Source organism: Heptranchias perlo, chromosome 17 (assembly GCF_035084215.1).
Source record: "Heptranchias perlo isolate sHepPer1 chromosome 17, sHepPer1.hap1, whole genome shotgun sequence".
NCBI lineage: Eukaryota > Metazoa > Chordata > Chondrichthyes > Hexanchiformes > Hexanchidae > Heptranchias > Heptranchias perlo.
In genome coordinates, this window is record NC_090341.1 from 1,476,063 (window position 1) to 1,498,827 (window position 22,765).

General features: G+C 48.6%; 1 protein-coding gene across 1 annotated transcript in view; it reads right to left on the reverse strand.

Annotated features, from left to right (window-relative positions):
* The window catches only part of qars1 (glutaminyl-tRNA synthetase 1), a 49,683-nt gene extending 27,843 nt beyond the window's left edge, over positions 1–21,840 (reverse strand). The window contains exons 1-3 of the mRNA XM_067999055.1: positions 21,701–21,840; positions 3,937–4,084; positions 2,008–2,117 (exon numbers count right to left, since the gene is read on the reverse strand). Of these exons, the coding sequence (XP_067855156.1) occupies positions 2,008–2,117; positions 3,937–4,084; positions 21,701–21,808 (366 nt within the window). The 5' untranslated portion in view covers positions 21,809–21,840. The remainder of the gene's footprint in view (positions 1–2,007; positions 2,118–3,936; positions 4,085–21,700) is intronic.
* Positions 21,841–22,765: the final 925 nt, after the last annotated feature.

Genomic DNA, 22,765 nt, shown 5'->3' on the forward strand with positions numbered 1-22,765 from the left:
ACCAGTCCATTGGTATCTTCCTGCAGTCTACAGCTTTCCTCCTCACTATCAACTACACGGCCAATTTTTGTATCAAGGAGGGTCAATGAAGGTTAACGCATTTGATGTAGTGTACATGGATTTTAGCAAGGCTTTTGACAAGGTCCCACATTGCAGACTGGTCAAAAAAGTAAAAGCCCATGGGATCCAAGGGAGAGTGGCAAATTGGATCCAAAATTGGCTCACCTGCAAACTTCTTAATCATGGCCCCTACATTTAAGTCCAAATCATTAGTATGTATCACAAAAGGGACCTAGTACTGAGCCCTGCAGAACCCCACTGGAAACAGCCTTCCAGTCACAAAAACACCCGACCATTACCCTTTGCTTCCTGCCACTGAGCCAATTTTGGATCCAACTTGCCACTTTCCCTTGGATCCCATGGGCTTTTACTTTTTTGACCAGTCTGCCATGTGGGACCTTGTCAAAAGCCTTGCTAAAATCCATGCAGACTACATCAAATACATTACCCTCATCGATCCTTCTTGTTACCTCCTCAAAAAATTCAATCAAGTTAGTCAGACACAACCTTCCCCAAACAAATCCATGCTGACTGTCCTTGATTAACCTGTGCCTTTCTAATTGATGATTTATCCTGTCCCTCAGAATTGATTCCAATAATTTGCCCACCACCGAGGTTAGACTGACTGGCCTGTAATTACTCGGCCTATCTCTTGCTCCCTTTTTAAACAATGGTACAACGTTAGCAGTCCTCCAATCCTCCAGCATCACGCCTGTATCCAGTGAGGATTGGAAAATGATAGTCAGAGCCTCCGCTATTTCCTCCCTGGCTTCTTTTAACAGCCTGGGATACATTTCATCCGGGCCTGGTGATTTATCTACTTTCAAAGATGCTAATCCTCCTTAATACTTCCTTTCTCACTAAGTTTATCCTATCCAATATTTCACACTCCTCCTCCTTAACTACGACGTCTGCATCTTCTCTTACTAAGATTAACGCCATTCCATTTATACCGTAAATACTGCAGCGAGTGCTCCAAAATATTTTATCAAGCTATTCTCTCCTCTATCATTTATCTTTCCTTAAAAAGGGAAAGAAATTCTATATCGGGGTTCCCCAAAATAGGCCAGTGGAAGTCACAAGGACCCTGAGCCCCAACAACTCGACCACTTCAATTTCTTAGCGGCTGTTTGTCCGATTTGAATTTTGTGGCTCTGGGAGTTTGGAAAGGGGCTGTTCTCCGCACTGTTGTCTCACGGATGAATATACCATAAATCAGAACACCAGGGTCTGTTAGTATCAGCAACATAAAATAGATGGGGATTAATGGGAACAGGGAATTAAACTTTATACTTGGCGGCCGTGACTTCAGCTGCCTAGGCCCTAAGCTCTGGAATTCCTTCCCTAAACCTCTCTATCTCTCTCTCCTCCTTTAAGACGCTCCTTAAAACCTACCTCTTTGACCAAGCTTTTGGTCACCTGTCCTAATATCTCTGTAACCCAGAGTCAAATTTTGTCTGATTACATTCCTGTGAAGCGCCCTGGGATATTTTACTACGTTAAAGGCGCTTTTTAATTGCAAGATGTTGTTGCTGCGGCTCCATGGCCGGCAGGAAAGAAATAAACGCTAGACGTGGAGAGACCACTGACTCATCAAAGAACCCCCCCACAAATCATATAAATACACTCATTACCCAACAGCAATTGACCTTCATTCTCTGGTGTTGGGGAGACCTGCCATTTCGGTCCCCCTTCCCCCCTCAGCTGCCCAGTGACACCAGGAGCTACCTGTCACCTGCAGCAGTTTCATTGAGACCGACCTGGGGCCCAATCCAAACAACACAGCAGGCAGCCAGACACGTACAGTGCTGCTATACCTCCGGGCTGGAGAGGAAAGGAGCTAATTATGGTCTGGGGGTAACCCATTTCCTGGGGTATAACTCTGATTCAGTAAGTTTATCTGCAGCAGACCTTGCGCTGTAATACAACAAGCTGCTGTCCACTCACCACTTCCTCGATCTGCTCCGGGGTCACCACCACTCCAATGCCACATTCTCTCTCAAAGTCTTCAGTATCAATTGGATCCACTGGGTGGTTTTTAATGTAATCTAGAGAAGCTAATTGAAGACAAGAAAACATTATTTTTGATTCTTCGAAGTGAGAAAGTGTCGCTTTTTGATTGGCCACTAGTTAGGCTGGCTTCATCAAAGAATCATAGAATGACTGCAGCACAGAAGGAGGCCATTTGGCCCATCGAGCCCGTGCCAGCAATAAGAGTTATTATTCGCGAGCCGTTATTAAAGAGCCAGCACAGACACGATGTGCCCAGTGGCCTCCTTCTCTGCTGTAAGATTCTATGATTTGAACTGACAGAGAGGAAAGAATTTTTTCAACTCAAACAAAATGAGAATTGAAGCATGTTCATTTTTGGGAGAAAGGGTTAATGCTTGGGGCTTTTTTTAATGTCACTTTTTTCAAAATGTGGATCTGTGCAAACTGTTGTCTCTACCGGGTGAGGCGAAGAATAAACTGAACGGCTCGCAAATAATAAATCTCTCTCTAAGAACATGATCTAGGGACCTCTCTACAGGGCGCCTGTCTCACCTGGCAGGAGGCTAGTGTAACAAATGAGTTCTGTCAATTCAAATCATAAAAAAGTCTATCTATAAAAGTCCATAATAGATTTAAAAAGAGAAACTAGAGAAGCTGGGGTTGTTCTCCTTAGAGCAGAGAGGTTAAAGAGAGATTTATTAGAGGTGTTCCGATATAGTAGATAAGGAGAAACTGTTTTCATTGGCAGGAGGGTCAGTAACCAGAGGATACAGGTTTAAGATAATTGGCAAGAGAACCAGAGGGGACACGAGGAGAATTTTTTTTACGCAGCGAGTTGTGATGATCTGGAATGCGCTGCCTGAAAGGGTGGTGGAAGCAGATTCAATAATAACTTTCAAAAGGAAATTGGATAAATACTTGAAAATAAAAAAATTGCAGGGCTATGGGAAAAGAGCAGGGGAGTGGGACTAATTGGATAGCTCTTTCAAAAAGAGCCTGCACAGGCACGATGGGCCGAATGGCCTCCTCCTGTGCCGTAAGATTCTATAACTGACATTGAAATCGATGGAATGAAAATCGAGCGAGTTTTATAAAGGGCTCTGCCAGGTTCATTTAATAAACTTGGTTCCATTTTGGGAGGCAACTTTTGTTCTCCTGAATCCCAGTTTTAAACTTCAAAAAGATATGAAGGTCATATCCAGGCAGTGTGCTCCCAGTCACCAGTTCTTCCTGTATCACCGTCCTGCAGCTCAGCTGGAGGTGTTCTCCTGGAGCTCCATGTGCCCCAGTGTTTATACAAGGATTACTGTACAGATGCTAGTTCAGGTTTAGTATCACCAGTAGAAGTAGTGAAGTGTAACATATTCGTTATTTTCATATCCAAGGAGGGAGCACGAGCTAAAAGTTCTGTAAAAATACTGCAAGCCGCTATATTGTTTCTTGTTACTGTTTATGTTTTATTTTTAATAAATCTGTTCTGTCATTTATAGCTTAAACCAGTCCAATAAAATGTTTATTGTTCCACTATCTGAAGTCTAGGAGATCAGGAGAGGCTTATATCAGATGCAGTCAGCGAGATACAGCAATCCCTGGGCTCCACTGCAGGTTATATGACGCATTTCACGTCCTCAGGACATTCCAAAGCACTTCACAGCCAATGAATTAGACTTGTAGTCACTCCGATGTGGGAAAATGCAGCAGCCAATTTGAGCACAGCAAGGTCTCACAAACAGCAGTGAGTTAAATGACCAGTTAATTGTTTTGGTGACGTTGGTTATGAGAGGAATGGTGACTGCACTGCTTATGGTCACCGTTCCAATCAGCTTTCACGCTTGATTCATATTGCTTACCTAAAAGCATGAAGAGCCCTGGGGCTGTCCTTACCATTCAGCTGCAGGTCTGAGCTCACTCCCTTGTTTGCGATGTAATTGACCAAGAAGCCCAGACGTCTTTGGTCCTTGAGACGGGTGGCTGCATTATACAGGAGAGTGCCTGTCGCCTTGTCTAGAGTCGAGCCGCAAATGTCTTGCGCCTGGTGTGGTTGGGAAGAGAGAGAGAATAACAACGAGTTGGGGAGAGAACAGTCAGGAAAATAAAATGAGACCCGACCCACCTGCCCCCTTCCCTCGACACCCACCCTCCCCTCGACACCTACCCTCCCTCCTACAAACCCCCACTGCCCCCCTCCCTTCACCCCACACCTTGAAAAAGTACCACGATAGTCTGGTTAACAAAATTAAATCCCATGGGATTAAAGGGACAGTGGCAGCGTGGATACAAAATTAGCTAATGGGCAGAAAGCAGATTGGCTAATGGGCAGAAAAACAGTTATTTTTCAGACTGGAGGGAAGTTTACAGTGGTGTTCCCAGTGGTCAGTATTAGGACCACTGTTCTTTTTGATATATATTAATGACCTGGACTTTTATTCGTTCATGGCATGTGGGCATCGCTGGCAAGGCGGCATTTATTGCCCATCCCTAATTGCCCTTGAGAAGGTGGTGGTGAGCTGCCTTCTTGAACCGCTGCAGTCCATGTGGTGAAGGTTCTCCCACAGTGCTGTTAGGGAGTCCCAGCGACGATGAAGGAATGGCGATATATTTCCAAGTCGGGCTGGTGTGTGACTTGGAGGGGAACGTGCAGGTGATGTTGTTCCCATGTGCCATGTGTCATGGGTTTGGGAGATGCTGTCGAAGAAACCTTGGCGAGTTGCTGCAGTGCATCCTGTGGATGGTACACACTGCAGCCACAGTGCGCCGGTGGTGAAGGGAGTGAATATTTAGGGTGGTAGACAGGGTGCCAATCAAGCAGGCTGCTTTGTCCTGGATGGTGTCGAGCTTCTTGAGTGTTGTTGGAGCTGCACTCATCCAGGCAAGTGGAGAGTATTCCATCACACTCCTGACTTCTGCCTTGTATAGAATCATAGAAGTTTACAACATGGAAACAGGCCCTTCGGCCCAACATGTCCATGTCGCCCAGTTTATACCACTAAGCTAGTCCCAATTGCCTGCACTTGGCCCATATCCCTCTGTACCCATCTTACCCATGTAACTGTCCAAATGCTTTTTAAAAGACAAAATTGTACCTGCCTCTACTACTGCCTATAGCAGCTCGTTCCAGACACTCACCACCCTTTGAGTGAAAAAATTGCCCCTCTGGACCCTTTTGTATCTCTCCCCTCTCACCTTAAATCTATGCCCCCTCGTTATAGACTCCCCTACCTTTGGGAAAAGATTTTGACTATCTACCTTATCTATGCCCCTCATTATTTTATAGACTTCTATAAGATCACCCCTAAACCTCCTACTCTCCAGGGAAAAAAGTCTCAGTCTATCCAACCTCTCCCTATAAGTCAAACCATCAAGTCCCGGTAGCATCCTAGTAAATCTTTTCTGCACTCTTTCTAGTTTAATAATATCCTTTCTATAATAGGGTGACCAGAACTGTACACAGTATTCCAAGTGTGGCCTTACTAATGTCTTGTACAACTTCAATAAGACATCCCAACTCCTGTATTCATTGTAGATGGTGGAAAGGCTTTGGGGAGTCAGGAGGTGTGTCACTCGCCACAGAATAACCAGCTTCTGACCTGCTCTTGTAGCCACAGTATTTATATGACTGGTCCAGTTAAGTTTCTGGTCAATGGTGACCCCCAGGATGTTGATGGTGGGGGATTCGGCGATGGTAATGCCGTTGAATGTCAAGGGGAGGTGGATAGATTCTCTCTTGTTGGAGATGGTCTTTGCTTAGCACTTGTCTGGCGCGAATGTTACTTGCCACTTATCAGCCCAAGCCTGGATGTTGTCCAGGTCTTACTGCATGCGGGCTCGGACTGCTTCACTATTTGAGGGGTTGCGAATGGAACTGAACACTGTGCAATCATCAGCGAACATCCCCATTTCTGATCTTATGATGGAGGGACGGTCATTGATGAAGCAGCTGAAGATGGTTGGGCCAAGGACACTGCCCTGAGGAACTCCTGCAGCAATGTCCTGGGGCTGAGATGATTGGCCTCCAACAACCGGTACCATCTTCCTTTGTGCTAGGTATGACTCCAACCACTGGAGAGTTTTCCCCGATTCCCATTGACTTCAATTTTACTAGGGCTCTTTGGTGCCACACTCGGTCAAATGCTGCCTTGATGTCAAGGGCAGTCACTCTCACCTCACCTCTGGAATTCAGCTCTTTTGTCCATGTTTGGACCAAGGCTGTAATGAGGTCTGGAGCCGAGTGGTCCTGGCAGAACCCAAACTGAGCATCGGCAAGCAGATTATTGGTGAGTAAGTGCCGCTTGATAGCACTGTCGACGACACCTTCCATCACTTTGCTGATGATTGAGAGTAGGCGGATGGGGCGGTAATTGGCCGGATTGGATTTGTCCTGCTTTTTGTGGACAAGACATACCTGGGCAATTTTCCACATTGTCGGGCAGATGCCAGTGTTGTAGCTGTACTGGAACAGTTTGGCTAGAGGCGCAGCTAGTTCTGGAGCACAAGTCTGCAGCACTACAGCCGGGATGTTGTCAGGGCCCATAGCCTTTGCTGTATCCAGTGCACACAGCCGTTTCTTGATATCACGTGGAGTGAATCGAATTGGCTGAAGACTGGCTTCTGTGATGGTGGGATATTGGGAGGAGGACGAGATGGATCGTCCACTCGGCACTTCTGGCTGAAGGTGGTTGCAAACGCTTCAGCCTTGTCTTTTGCATTCACGTGCTGGACTCCACCATTTAGAAGAATGAAAGATGATCTCATTATAAGATTCTGAGAGGCCGTTTCCCCTGGCTGGAGAGTCTAGAACTAGGGGTCATAGTCTCGGGATAAGGGGTCAGCCATTCAGGACTGAGATGAGGAGGAATTTCTTCACACAGAGGGTTGTGAATCTTTGGAATTCTCTACCCCAGAGGGCTGTGGATGCTCAGTTGTTGAGAATATTCAAGGCTGAGATCGATAGATTTTTGGACTCTTGGGGAATCAAGGGATACGGGGATCTGGCGGGAAAGTGGAGTTGAGGTCGAAGATCAGCCATGATGGATATAACGTATAGGGTGGATAAAGGGGAACCAGTGGACGTAGTGTATTTAGACTTCCAGAAGGCATTCGACAAGGTGCCACATAAAAGATTATTACTTAAGATAAAAAATCACGGGATTGGGGGTAATATTCTGGCATGGGTGGAGGATTGGTTATCAAACAGGAAGCAGAGAGTTGGGATAAATGGTTCATTTTCGGACTGGCAACCAGTAACCAGTGGTGTTCCACAGGGGTCGGTGCTGGGTCCCCAACTCTTTACAATCTATATTAACGATTTGGAGGAGGGGACCGAGTGCAACATATCAAAATTTGCAGATGATACAAAGATGGGAGGGAAAGTAGAGAGTGAGGAGGACATAAAAAACCTGCAAGGGGATATAGACAGGCTGGGTGAGTGGGCGGAGATTTGGCAGATGCAATATAATATTGGAAAATGTGAGGTTATGCACTTTGGCAGGAAAAATCAGAGAGCAAGTTATTTTCTTAATGGCGAGAGACTGGAAAGTACTGCAGTACAAAGGGATCTGGGGGTCCTAGTGCAAGAAAATCAAAAAGTTGGTATGCAGGTGCAGCAGGTGATCAAGAAAGCCAACGGAATGTTGGCTTTTATTGCTAGGGGGATAGAATATAAAAACAAGGAGGTATTGCTGCAGTTATATAAGGTATTGGTGAGACCGCACCTGGAATACTGCATACAGTTTTGGTCTCCATACTTAAGAAAAGACATACTTGCTCTCGAGGCAGTACAAAGAAGGTTCACTCGGTTAATCCCGGGGATGAGGGGGCGGACATATGAGGAGAGGTTGAGTAGATTGGGACTCTACTCATTGGAGTTCAGAAGAATGAGAGGCGATCTTATTGAAACATATAAGATTGTGAAGGGTCTTGATCGGGTGGATGCGGTAAGGATGTTCCCAAAGATGGGTGAAACTAGAACTAGGGGGCATAATCTTAGAATAAGGGGCTGCTCTTTCAAAACTGAGATGAGGAGAAACTTCTTCACTCAGAGGGTGGTAGGTCTGTGGAATTTGCTGCCCCAGGAAGCTGTGGAAGCTACATCATTAGATAAATTTAAAACAGAAATAGACAGTTTCCTAGAAGTAAAGGGAATTAGGGGTTATGGGGAGCGGGCAGGAAATTGGACATGAAGCTGAGTTCGGATCGGTCAATGCCCTGTGGGTGGCGGAGAGGGCCCAGGGGCTATGTGGCCGGGTCCTGCTCCGACTTCTTGTGTTCTTTAGATTTGTGGTTGGGATCAGATCAGCCATGATCTTATTGAATGGCGGAGCAGGCTCGAGGGGCCGATTGGCCTACTCCTGCTCCAATTTCTTATGTTCTTATGTTCTTATGATCTAATTGAACGGCGGAGCAGGCTCGAGGGGCCCAGTGGCCTACTCCTGCTCCTATTTCTTATGTTCTTAAAAAGCATATGGGATCCTGGGCTTTATTAATAGAGGCATAGAGTACAAAAGCATGGAAGTTACGCTAAACCTTTATAAAACACTGGCTAGGCCTCAGCTGGAGTATTGTGTTGAATTCTGGGTACCACACTTTAGGAAGGATGTGAAGGCCTTGGAGAGGGTGCAGAAGAGATTTACTAGAATGATTCCAGGGATGAGGGACTTCAGTTATGTGGAGAGACTGGAGAAACTGGGATTGTTCTCCTTACAGCAGAGAAGGTTGAAGAGAGATCTGATAGAGGTGTTCAAAATCATGAATGGTTTTCACAGAGTAAATAAGGAGAAACTATTTCCAGTGGCAGAAGGGTCAGTGACCAGAGGACACAGATTAAAGGTGATTGGCGAAAGAACCAAAGGCAACATGAGGAAACATTTTTTTACGCAGCGAGTTGTTATGATCTGCGTATATGCACAGCCTGAAAGGGTGGTGGAGGCAAATTCAATAGTAACTTTCAAAAGGGAATTGGATAAATACTTGAAGGGAAAAAATCTGCAGGGCTATGGGGAAAGAGCAGGGGACTGGGACTAATTGGATAGCTCTTTCAAAGAGCCGGCACAGGCACGATGGGCTGAATGGTCTCCTTCTGCACTGTAACTTACTCTGATACTCTTTCTGTTACTTCTTCAAAGAATTCAATAAGGTTGGTCAAGCATGACTTTCTCTTCTGAAATCCGTGCTGACTATTCTTTATTATATTTTCAGTTTCTACATTTCTTCTATTAAATCTTTGAGTAAGGATTCCATTATCTTTCCTATCAGCAACGTTAAGCTAATTGGTCTATAGTTTCCTCGACTGGTTCTATCTTCACTTTTTAAATATAGGAATCACATTAGCTGTCTGCCAGTTCTCTGGCACTATTCCCTTTTCTAATTAATTTTTATATATATAAAAGACATATTTATATATATATATATATATAAAAATAAAATAGTGCCTCTACTATCTCTTCCCTAACTTCTTTGAACATGTGCGGATACAATCCATCCGGACCGGGAGTTTTATCCTCTCTAAGTTTGATTAGATTATCAATTATCTCCCCCCTTTCTATCTTAAATGTTTTTATATCTTTTTTGATCTCTTCTTCTAATGTCATGTTCACCATGTTAGTCTCTCTGGTAAATACTGAGGCAACGTAACTACTGTCTGTGGGACATGAAGCAAACTCTAATCAAATGAATGACGACTAAATCTGTTTCTGGGCGTCATGGTTGAAGGAGCAATGTTGGCCCAGACCCCTTCCTTTGCCTTTCTTTGAATACTGCCCCAGGATCTTTCACACCCACCACAACATGTTTAATATTTCATCTGAAAGACAACACCAACAGTGCAGCCCTCCCTCAGTGCTGACCCTCCGACAGTGCAGCGCTCCCTCAGTGCTGCCCCTCCGACAGTGCAGCTCTCCCTCAGTACTGCCCCTCCAACAGTGCAGCCCCCCCTCAGTACTGCCCCTCCGACAGTGCAGCCCTCCCTCAGTACTGCCCCTCCGACAGTGCAGCCCTCCCTCAGTACTGCCCCTCAAGACAGTGCAGCCCTCCCTCAGTACTGCCCCTCCGACAGTGCAGCCCTCCCTCAGTACTGCCCCTCAAGACAGTGCAGCCCTCCCTCAGTACTGCCCCTCCGACAGTGCAGCGCTCCCTCAGTACTGCCCCTCCGACAGTGCAGCCCTCCCTCAGTACTGCCCCTCAGACAGTGCAGCCCTCCCTCAGTACTGCCCCTCAGACAGTGCAGCGCTCCCTCAGTACTGCCCCTCCGACAGTGCAGCCCTCCCTCAGTACTGCCCCTCCGACAGTGCAGCGCTCCCTCAGTACTGCCCCTCCGACAGTGCAGCCCTCCCTCAGTACTGCCCCTCAAGACAGTGCAGCCCTCCCTCAGTACTGCCCCTCAGACAGTGCAGCCCTCCCTCAGTACTGCCCCTCCGACAGTGCAGCCCTCCCTCAGTACTGCCCCTCCGACAGTGCAGCCCTCCCTCAGTACTGCCCCTCAAGACAGTGCAGCCCTCCCTCAGTACTGCCCCTCAAGACAGTGCAGCCCTCCCTCAGTACTGCCCCTCAAGACAGTGCAGCCCTCCCTCAGTACTGCCCCTCCGACAGTGCAGCCCTCCCTCAGTACTGCCCCTCAAGACAGTGCAGCCCTCCCTCAGTACTGCCCCTCAAGACAGTGCAGCCCTCCCTCAGTACTGCCCCTCAAGACAGTGCAGCCCTCCCTCAGTACTGCCCCTCAAGACAGTGCAGCCCTCCCTCAGTACTGCCCCTCAAGACAGTGCAGCCCTCCCTCAGTACTGCCCCTCAGACAGTGCAGCCCTCCCTCAGTACTGCCCCTCAAGACAGTGCAGCGCTCCCTCACAACTGCCCCTCCGACAGTGCAGCGCTCCCTCAGTACTGCCCCTCCGACAGTGCAGCCCTCCCTCAGTACTGCCCCTCAGACAGTGCAGCCCTCCCTCAGTACTGCCCCTCAGACAGTGCAGCGCTCCCTCAGTACTGCCCCTCCGACAGTGCAGCCCTCCCTCAGTACTGCCCCTCCGACAGTGCAGCGCTCCCTCAGTACTGCCCCTCCGACAGTGCAGCCCTCCCTCAGTACTGCCCCTCAAGACAGTGCAGCCCTCCCTCAGTACTGCCCCTCAGACAGTGCAGCCCTCCCTCAGTACTGCCCCTCCGACAGTGCAGCCCTCCCTCAGTACTGCCCCTCCGACAGTGCAGCCCTCCCTCAGTACTGCCCCTCAAGACAGTGCAGCCCTCCCTCAGTACTGCCCCTCAAGACAGTGCAGCCCTCCCTCAGTACTGCCCCTCAGACAGTGCAGCCCTCCCTCAGTACTGCCCCTCCGACAGTGCAGCCCTCCCTCAGTACTGCCCCTCAAGACAGTGCAGCCCTCCCTCAGTACTGCCCCTCAAGACAGTGCAGCCCTCCCTCAGTACTGCCCCTCAAGACAGTGCAGCCCTCCCTCAGTACTGCCCCTCAAGACAGTGCAGCCCTCCCTCAGTACTGCCCCTCAGACAGTGCAGCCCTCCCTCAGTACTGCCCCTCAAGACAGTGCAGCGCTCCCTCACAACTGCCCCTCCGACAGTGCAGCCCTCCCTCAGTACTGCCCCTCAGACAGTGCGGCACGTCCTCGGTAATGCATTTATGTGTCGGCCTGGATTATGTGCTCAAGTCTCTGGAGTGGGGCTTGAACCCACAATCCTCTTGCTTTATAGTAACACGTCCATTATTATTTCTTAACTCAACTCACACTCTGTCTAAGTACAGCCTTAACTTTCCTTTCCATGGCTGTAATCGTGTCATTAAGAAGGCTACTCCCTTTTTTCTTCCTTATCTCTCCTGCACAGAAACAGGCCATTCGGCGCAACTGGTCTATGCCGGTGTTTATGCTCCACACCAGCCTCCTCCCAACCTGTTTTATCTCACCCTATCAGCATATCCTTGCTCCCTCATGTGTTTATCTAGCTTCCCCTTAAATGTATCTACACTATTCGCCTCAACTACTCCTTGTGGGAGCGAGTTCCACATTCTCACCACTCACAGATGTCAGGTTGATAATACAAGTGAGAACCAGGCTGAATATAGAAAGTACAGAGGAGAAGTGAGAAAGGAAATAAGAGGGGCAAAGGGAGAGTAGGAGAATAAACTGACAACTAACATAAAAGGGAATCCAAAAGTCTTCTGTAGGCATATAAATAGTAAACAAGTAGTAAGAGGAGGGGTGGGGCTGATTAGGGACCAAAAAGGAGATCTACTCATGAGGCAGAGGGCGTGGCTGAGGTACTAAATGAGTACTTTGCATCTGTCTTTACCAAGGAGGGAAATGCTGCCAGAGTCTCAGTAAGCACTTGTCTTTTGTGCTTCTCACTTGTGCTTTGCACAAAGAGATAAATGGGTTTGATCTAATTGCCATTACAAAGACATGGTTAGAAAATGACCAAGATTGGGAACTAAATATTCCAGGGTACATGAAATTTAGAAAAGACAGGCAGAATGGAAAAAGAGGGGGTGTAGCCCTGATAATAAAGGATGAGATAAGGACAGTGGTGAGAAAGGATCTTGGCTTGGAAGGTCAGGAAGTAGAATCAGTCTGGGTGGAAATCAGAAATACCAAGAGGCAGAAAACACTGGTGGGAGCAGTGTACAGGCTCCCGAATAGTAGCAATACCATTGGACAGAGTATTAATCATGAAATAATCGGAGCTTGTAACAAAGGAAATGCAGTCATCATGGGAGAATTTAATCTTCATAGAGACTGGGCAAATCAAATTGGCAAAGGTAGTTTGGAGGGCGAGTTCATGGAATGTATTCAAGACAGTTTCCTAGAGCAATATGTCATGGAACCAATCAGGGAACAGGCTATTTTAGATCTTGTATTGTGTAATGAGACAGGGTTAATTAGTAATCTCACAGTAAAAGAACCTCTGGGGAAGAGTGATCATAATATGATAGAATTTCACATTCAGCTTGAAAGTAACATACTTCAGTCAGAAACTGGAGTCTAAAACTTAAATAAAGCCAATTACATTGGTATGGGGGGGGGGGGGGGGAGAGGCGAATTGTCAAAGGTTGATTGGGAAATTAAATTAAACGGTTTGACAGTTGAAAAGCAATGGCAAACATTTAAAGAAATATTTCAATATTCTCAACAAGTAAGCATGCCAGTGAGAAATAAAACCTCCACGGGAAAAGTGATCCACCCGTGGCTATTTAAACAAGTTAAGGAGAGTATTCGATTGGAAGAAGAGGCCTATAATGTTGCCAAGAGTAATAAGCCTGACGATTGGGAGAGTTTTAGAAACCAAAGGAAGACCAAAAAGTTGATAAAAAGGGAGAAAATAGAATATGAAAGTAAACTAGCAAGAAATATAAAAACGGATTGTAAAAGCTTCTACAAAGTAAGTAAAAAGGAAGAGAGTAGCAAAAGTAAACGTTGGTCCCTTAGAGGCTGAGACAGGAGAAATTATAATGGGGAATCAGGAAATGGCAGAGACGTTAAACAAATATTTTGTATCTGTCTTCACAGTAGAAGACACAAAAAGCAAACCAGAAATAGTGGGGAACCAAGGGGTAAATGAGAGTGAGGAACTTAAAACAACTAATATCACGACAGAAAAAGTATTGGACAAACTAATGGGTCTAAAAGCCGACAAATCCCCTGGATCTGATGGCCCACATCCGAAGGTTCGAAAGAGGTGGCTGCAGAGATAGTGGATGCATTGGTTGTGATCTTCCAAAATTCTCTAGATTCTGGAACAGTCCCAGTGGTCTGGAAGATGGCAAATGTAACCCCGCTATTCAAGAAGGGAGGGAGAGAGAAAACAGGGAACTACAGGCCGGTTAGCCTGACATCGGTCATCGGGAAAATGCTGCAATCCATTATTAAGGAAGTGGTAACAGGACACTTAGAAAATCATAATATGATTAGGCAGAGTCAACATGGTTTTATGAAAGGGAAATCGTGTTTGACAAATTATTAGAGTTTTTTTGAGGATGTAACTAGCAGGGTAGATAAAGGGAAACCAGTGGATGTCATATATTTGGATTTTCAACAGGCATTCGATAAGGTGCCACATAAAAGGATGTTACACAAGCTAAGGACTCATGGGGTTGGGGGTAATATATCAGCATGGATAGAGGATTGGTTAACAGAGAGTAGGGATAAACGGGTCATTCTCTGGTTGGCAGGCTGTAACTAGTGGGGTGCTGCAAGGATCAGTGCTTGGGCCTCAGCTATTTACAATCTATATTAATGACTTAGATGAAGGGACCGAGTGTAATGTATCCAAGTTTGCTGACGATACAAAGCCAGGTGGGAAAGTAAGCTGTGAGGAGATCACAAAGAGTCTGCAAAGGGATTTGCAACCATCGTCAGCCAGAAGTGCCAAGTGGACGATCCATCTCTGCCTCCTCACGATATCCCCACCGTCACAGAAGCCAGTCTTCAGCCAATTTGATTCACTCCACGTGATATCAAGAAACAGCTGAGTGCACTGGATACAGCAAAGGCTATGGGCCCCCGACAACATCCCAGCTGTAGGGCTGAAGACTGGTGCTCCAGAACTAGCTGCGCCTCTAGCCAAACTGTTCCAGTACAGCTACAACACTGGCATCTACCCGACAATGTGGAAAATTGCCCAGGTATGTCCTGTCCACAAAAAGCAGGACAAATCCAATCCAACCAATTATCGCCCCATCAGTCTACTCTCAATCATCAGCAAAGTGATGGAAGGTGTCGTCGACAGTGCTATCAAGCGGCACTTACTCACCAATGCTCAGTTTGGGTTCCGCCAGGACCACTCGGCTCCAGACCTCATTGCAGCCTTGGTCCAAACATGGACAAAAGAGCTGAATTCCAGAGGCAAGGTGAGAGTGACTGCCCTTGACATCAAGGCAGCATTTGACCAAGTGTGGCACCAAAGAGCCCTAGTAAAATTGAAGTCAATGGGAATCAGGGGGAAAACTCTCCAGTGGCTGGAGTCATACCTAGCACAAAGGAAGATGGTACCGGTTGTTGGAGGCCAATCATCTCAGCCCCAGGACATTGCTGCAGGAGTTCCTCAGGGCAGTGTCCTCGGCCCAACCATCTTCAGCTGCTTTATCAATGACCTTCCCTCCATCATCATCAGAAATGGGGATGTTCGCTGATGATTGCAGTGTTCAGGTCCATTCGCAACCCCTCAGATAATGAAGCAGTCCGTGCCCGCATGCAGCAACACCTGGACAACATCCAGGCTTGGGCTGATAAGTGGCAAGTAACATTCACGCCAGACAAGTGCCAGGGAATGACCATCTCCAACAAGAGAGAGTCTAACCACCTCCCGTTGACATTCAACGGCAATACCATCGCCAAATCCCCCACCATCAACATCCTGGGGGTCACCACTGACCAGAAACTCAACTGGACCAGCCACAAATACTGTGGCTACAAGAGCAGGTCAGAGGCTGGGTATTCTGCGGCGAGTGACTCACCTCCTGACTCCCCAAAGCCTTTCCACCATCTACAAGGCACAAGTCAGGAGTGTGATGGAATACTCTCCACTTGCCTGGATGAGTGCAGCTCCAACAATACTCAAGAAGCTCGACACCATCCAGGACAAAGCAGCCCGCTTGATTGGCACCCCATCCACCACCTTAAACATTCACTCCATTCACCACCGGCGCACTGTGGCTGCAGTGTGTCCACAGGATGCACTGCAGCAACTCGCCAAGGCTTCTGCGACAGCACCTCCCAAACCCGTGACCTCTACCACCTAGAAGGACAAGGGCAGCAGGCACATGGGAACATCACCTGCACGTTCCCCTCCAAGTCACACACCATCACAACTTGGAAATATATCGTCATTCCTTCATCGTCACTGGGTCAAAATCCTGGATCTCCCTTCCTAACAGCACTGTGGGAGAACCGTCACCACACGGACCGCAGCGGTTCAAGAAGGCGGCTCACCACCACCTTCTCAAGGGCAATTAGGGATAGGCAATAAATGCTGGCCTCACCAGCGATGCCCACATCCCATGAATGGGCAAGACGGTGGCAGGTGGAATATAATGTGGGGAAATGTGAGGTTATTCATTTTGGTCGGAAGAATTGAAAAACAGAATATTCTTTAAATGGTGAGAAACTATTAAATGTTGGTTTTCAGAGAGAATTGGGTGCCCTCATACAAGAAATACAAAAAGTTAGTATGCAGGTGCAGCAGGCAATTAGGAAAGCAAATGGCATGTTGGCCTTTATTGCAAGAGGGCTGGAGTACAAGAGTAAGGAAGTCTTACTACAGTTGTACAGGGCTTTGTTGAGACCGCATCTGGAGTACTGTGTACAGTTTTGGTCTCCTTATCTAAGGAAGGATATACTTGCCTTAGAGGGGGTGCAACGAAGGTTCACTAGATTGATTCCTGGGATGAGAGGATTGTCCTATGAGGACAGATTGAGTGGAATGGGCCTATACTCTCTGGAGTTCAGAAGAATGAGAGGTGATCTCATTGAAATGTATAAAATTATGAGGGGGCTTGACAAGTGCTGAAAGATTGTTGCCCCTGGCTGGAGAGTCTGGGACCAGGGGGCATAGTCACAGGATAAGGGGTCGGCCATTTAAGACTGAGATGAGAAGGAATTTCTTCACTCAGAGGGTTGTGAATCTTTAGAATTCTCTACCCCAGAGGGCCGAGGATGCTGAGTCACCGAATATATTCAAGGCTAAGGTTGATAGATTTTTAGACTCTAGGGGAGTCGAGGGATATGGGGATCGGGTGGGAAAGTGGAGTTGAGGTCGAAGATCTGCCATGGTCTGATTGAATGGCAGAGCAGGATTGAGGGGCCGTATGGCCTACTCCTGCTCCTATTTCTTATGTCCTTAAAAGAGGAGGTAGTTGAGATACTGGATGGGCTAAAAATTGATAAAGAGATACTAGAAAGGCTGGCTGTGCTTAAAGTAGATAAGTCACCAGGTCCGGATGGGATGCATCCTAGGTTGCTGAGGGAAGTAAGGGTGGAAATTGCAGAGGTACTGGCCATAATCTTCCAAACATCCTTAGATATAGGGATGGTGCCAGAGGACTGGAGAAATGCAAATCCTTGTTCAAAAAAGGGTGTAAGGTTAAATCCAGCAACTATAGGCCAGTCAGTCGGTGGTGGGGAAACTTTTAGAAACGATAATCGGGGACAGAATTAGCAGTCACTTGGACAAGTGTGGATTGATTAGGGAAAGCCAGCATGGATTTGTTAAAGGCAAATCGTGCTTAACTAACTTGATTGAGTTTTTTGATGAGGGCAATGCGGTTGATGTGTATATAAACTTTCAAAAGGCGTTTGATAAAGTGCCGCATAATAGGCTGTCAGCAAAGCTGAAGCCCATGGAATAAAAGGGGCAGTGACAGCATGGATACAAAATTAGCTAAGTGACAGGAAACAGAGAGTTGTGGTGATCAGTTGTTTTTTGGACCAGAGGGAGGTGTACAGTGGTGTTCCCCAGGGGTTGGTACTAGGATCACTGCTTTTCTTGGTATATATTAATGACTTGGACTTGGGTGTACAGGGCACAATTTCAAAATCTGCATTAGACACAAAACTTGGGGGTGTAGTAAACAGTGAGTAGGATAGTGATAGACTTCAAGAGGATATAGACAGGCTGGTGGAATGGGCGGACACGTGGCAGATGAAATTTAACGTAGAGAAGTGCGAAATGATACATTTTGGTAGGAAAAACAAGGAGAGGCAATATAATCTAAAGGGTACAATTCTATAGGGAGTGCAGGAACAGAGAGACCTGGGGATATATGTGCACAAATCGTTGATGGTGGCAGGGCAGGTTGAGAAAGCGGTTAAAAAAGCATACGAGATCCTGGGTTTTACAAATAGAGGCATAGAGTACAAAAGCAAGGAGGTTATTATAAAACACTAGTTCAGCCACAACTGGAGTATCGTGTCCAATTCTGTGCACTGCACTTTAGGAAAGATGTGAAGGCCTTAGAGAGAGTGCAGAAAAGATTTACTAGAATGATTCCAGGGATGAGGGACTTTAGTTACGTGGATAGACTGGAGAAGCTGGGATTGTTCTTCTTAGAGCACATATATTCAGAACCTCTCTGGCCACAGGGGATGTGCCAGAGGACTGGAGAACCGCTAATGTAATACCATTATTCAAGGAGAGTAGGGAAAAACCGGGGAACTACAGGCCAGTGAGCCTAACATCAGTGGTAGGAAAATTATTGGAAAAAATTCTGAAGGACAAAATTAGTCTCCACTTGGAGAAGCAAGGATTAATCAGGGATAGTCAACATGGTTTTGTCAAGGGAAGATCATGTCTGACTAATTTGATTGAATTTTTTGAGGGGGTGACTAGGCGTGTGGATGAGGGTAACGCAGTGGATGTGGTATACATGGATTTCAGTAAGGCCTTCGATAAAGTCCCCCACAGGAGACTGGTCAAGAAGGTACGAGCCCATGGAATCCAGGGTGCCTTGGCACTTTGGATACAAAACTGGCTTAGTGGCAGAAGGCAGAGGGTGATGGTCGAAGGTTGTTTTTGTGACTGGAAGCCTGTGGCCAGTGGGGTACCACAGGGATCGGTGCTGGGTCCCTTGCTGTTTGTGGTCTACATTAATGACTTGGATATGAATGTAAAAGGTATGATCAGTAAGTTCGCTGATGATACAAAGATTGGTAGGGTGGTAAATAGCGAGGAGGATAGCCTCAGTCTGCAGGACGATATAGATGGGTTGGTCAGATGGGCGGAACAGTGGCAAATGGAATTTAACCCGGAAAAGTGCGAGGTGATGCACTTTGGAGGGACTAACAAGGCAAGGGAATACACAATGAATGGGAGGACCCTAGGCAAGACAGAGGGTCAGAGGGATCTTGGTGTGCAAGTTCACAGATCCCTGAAGGCGGCGGAACAGGTAGATAAGGTGGTAAAGAAGGCATATGGGATACTTGCCTTTATTAGCCGAGGCATAGAATATAAGAGCAAGGAGGTTATGATGGAGCTGTATAAAACACTGGTTAGGCCACAGCTGGAGTACTGTGTGCAGTTCTGGTCGCCACACTACAGGAAGGATGTGATCGCTTTGGAGAGGGTGCAGAGGAGATTCACCAGGATGTTACCAGGGCTGGAGCGCTTCAGCTATGAAGAGAGACTGGGAAGATTGGGTTTGTTTTCCTTGGAGCAGAGGAGGCTGAGGGGGGACATGATTGAGGTGTACAAAATTATGAGGGGCACAGATAGGATGGATACTAAGGAGCTTTTTCCCTTCGTTGAGGGTTCTATAACAAGGGGACATAGATTCAAGGTAAAAGGCGGGAGGTTTAGAGGGGATTTGAGAAAGAACTTTTTCACCCAGAGGGTGGTTGGAGTCTGGAACTCACTGCCTGAAAGGGTTGTGGAGGCAGGAACCCTCACAACATTCAAGAAGCATTTGGATGAGCACTTGAAATGCCATAGCATACAAGGCTACGGACCAAATGCTGGAATATGGGATTAGAGTAGACAGGGCTGATGGCCGGCGCGGACACGATGGGCCGAAGGGCCTCTATCCGTGCTGTATGACTCTATGACTCTAAGGTTGAGAGGAAATTTGATACAGGTATTCGAAATCATGAAGGGTCTAGACAGAGTAGATAGAGAGAAACTGTTCCCATTGGCGGAAGGGTCAAGAACCAGACGACACAGATTTAAGGTGATTGGCAAAGAAACCAAAGGCGACATGAGGAAAAACATTTTTACACAGTGAGTTGTTATGATCTGGAATGCGCTGCCTGAAATGGCGGTGGAAGCAGATTCAATCGTGGCTTTCAAAAGGGAATTGGATAAATACTTGAAGGGAAAAAATTTGCAGGGCTACGGGGAAAGGATGGGGGAGTAGGACTAGCTGGATTGCTCTTGCAGCGAGCTGGCATGGGCTTGATGGGCTGAACGGCCTCCTTCTGTGCTGTAACTCTTCTATGATTCTAAAGAAGTTTCTCCTGAATTCCTTAATGGATTTATTAGTGACTATCTTATATTTATGGCCCCTAGATTTAAGGCCACAACATCATGTGCCTACATTCAAATTAGTGCTCTAAAAGACCTACAATTACACAGCGCCTGCAATTACTGACCCTCCGACAGCGCGGCGCTCCCTCGGTACTGACCCTCCGACAGCGCGGCGCTCCCTCGGTACTGACCCTCCGACAGCGCGGCGCTCCCTCGGTACTGACCCTCCGACAGCGCGGCGCTCCCTCGGTACTGACCCTCCGACAGCGCGGCGCTCCCTCGGTACTGACCCTCCGACAGCGCGGCGCTCCCTCGGTACTGACCCTCCGACAGCGCGGCGCTCCCTCGGTACTGACCCTCCGACAGCGCGGCGCTCCCTCGGTACTGACCCTCCGACAGCGCGGCGCTCCCTCGGTACTGACCCTCCGACAGCGCGGCGCTCCCTCGGTACTGACCCTCCGACAGCGCGGCGCTCCCTCGGTACTGACCCTCCGACAGCGCGGCGCTCCCTCGGTACTGACCCTCCGACAGCGCGGCGCTCCCTCGGTACTGACCCTCCGACAGCGCGGCGCTCCCTCGGTACTGACCCTCCGACAGCGCGGCGCTCCCTCCGTACTGACCCTCCGACAGCGCGGCGCTCCCTCCGTACTGACCCTCCGACAGCGCGGCGCTCCCTCCGTACTGACCCTCCGACAGCGCGGCGCTCCCTCCGTACTGACCCTCCGACAGCGCGGCGCTCCCTCCGTACTGACCCTCCGACAGCGCGGCGCTCCCTCAGGACTGACCCTCCGACAGCGCGGCGCTCCCTCAGGACTGACCCTCCGACAGCGCGGCGCTCCCTCAGGACTGACCCTCCGACAGCGCGGCGCTCCCTCAGGACTGACCCTCCGACAGCGCGGCGCTCCCTCAGGACTGACCCTCCGACAGCGCGGCGCTCCCTCAGTACTGCACTGGGAGTGTCGGCCTGGATTTTGTGCTCAAGTCTCTGGAGTGGGACTTGAATCCATGACCTTCTGACTCAGAAGCGAAAGTGCTGCTCACTGAGCCACATCTGGCACTTCTGTTTCCCCAACTTTATTTCTATCACTTTGTACATTCTCATATAAATACTGCAACCCTGACCCTTTCAGTTTCCTCAGTGCACTTCTCCCTTTCATTACTGTCTTATTCTTTCCTTCACTGATCTTCTCCAACCTACCCCATTACATCTCTCCATAACCCCACACCCCCCCAAACCAAACCCCCCACAGACCCACCCACCCCGACCCCGCCCCAACCCCACACCCCCCCCACAGACCCACCCACCCTCCCCACCCCCACAGACCCACCCACCCCACTATTTTAGACTGCGATCACTTTCACTAAACTCAATGTTTCCCGGGATATCGCTGACACGGTTCCGCTCACCATTCCGTCCTGTCCGAAGCCTCACTCCCTGTCCCGCCTTCCCCGCACCCCCATTTACCCCCCACCCCTTGTCCTATCCATCCCCCCCCCGGCCCCCGATCCCATTACCCTGCGGCCGGTGACCACCCTCCGCCCCATTTGCTTGTCCTCGGGAGATGGGTGACATTGAACAGGCTACCGAGATGGTCAGGGGCCGGGGGCCGGGGGTCAGGGGTCAGGCCCGGGTCTGCTCTGCTCCCTCAGCCCTGCGGGCGGATCCGCACTGCCGCGGGTTCAGTGAGAGGCAAGGCCGCGGTCTCACCTGCTGTATGGCCTGTGCGAGAAGGCCGCTCAGCGCCTCGTTCTTCAGGGTTTCCTTCGCCTTCTGTTCGCTCAGCCCGATCCCGCCGAACAACGCCAGGGCCGCCATCGCTCGTCGCTCGCCCGGCTGGCCAATCACACGGCACCTTACACACGCTCCGCCCGGCCGACCAATCACACGGTACCTTACACCCGCTCCGCCCGGCTGGCCAATCACACGACACTTTACAACCGCTCCGCCCGGCCGACCAGTCACACGGTACCTTACACCCGCTTCGCCCGGCTGGCCAATCACACGACACTTTACACCCGCTCCGCTCCGCCCGCTTGACCAATTAAATAGCACCTTACATCCACCCCGCCGCCCGACCAATCACACGGCACCTTACAACCTCACCACCCGGCCGACCAATCGTAGCTTACACCCACCCCGCCCACCTGACCAATCATACGGCGCCTCACGCCCGCCCCGCCCGCCCTGCCAATCATTAACGGACAGGAATCCAGTGGTTCCGACTCCAATGGCGGTTAAAGGGACAGGACCCTGGTGCTAATTAAAGGGACAGGAGCCTGGAGTTAATTAAAGGGACAGGAGCCCAATGCCCTTTAAAGGGACAGGAGCCTGGTGCTAATTAAAGGGACAGGAGCCTGGAGTTAATTAAAGGGACAGGAGCCCAATGCCCTTTAAAGGGACAGGAGCCTGGTGCGAGTTAAAGGGCTTGGAACCAAGTGCCCTTCATCACTAAATCCCCACCATCAATATCTTGGGTGTCACCATTGACCAGAAACGTAACTGGACCACTTAACTGAAACTTACTAAAGTACTAAAGGAAGTGGCCCTGGAAATAGTGGATGCATTGGTGATCATCTTCCAAAATCCTATAGACTCTGGAACAGTTCCCACAGATTGGAGGGTGGCAAATGTAACCCCACTATTTAAAAAAGGAGGGAGAGAAAAAACAGGGAATTACAGACCAGTTAGCCTAACATCAGTAGTGGGGAAAATGCTAGAATCTATTATAAAAGATGTGATAACAGAACACTTGGAGGGCATTAACGGGATTGG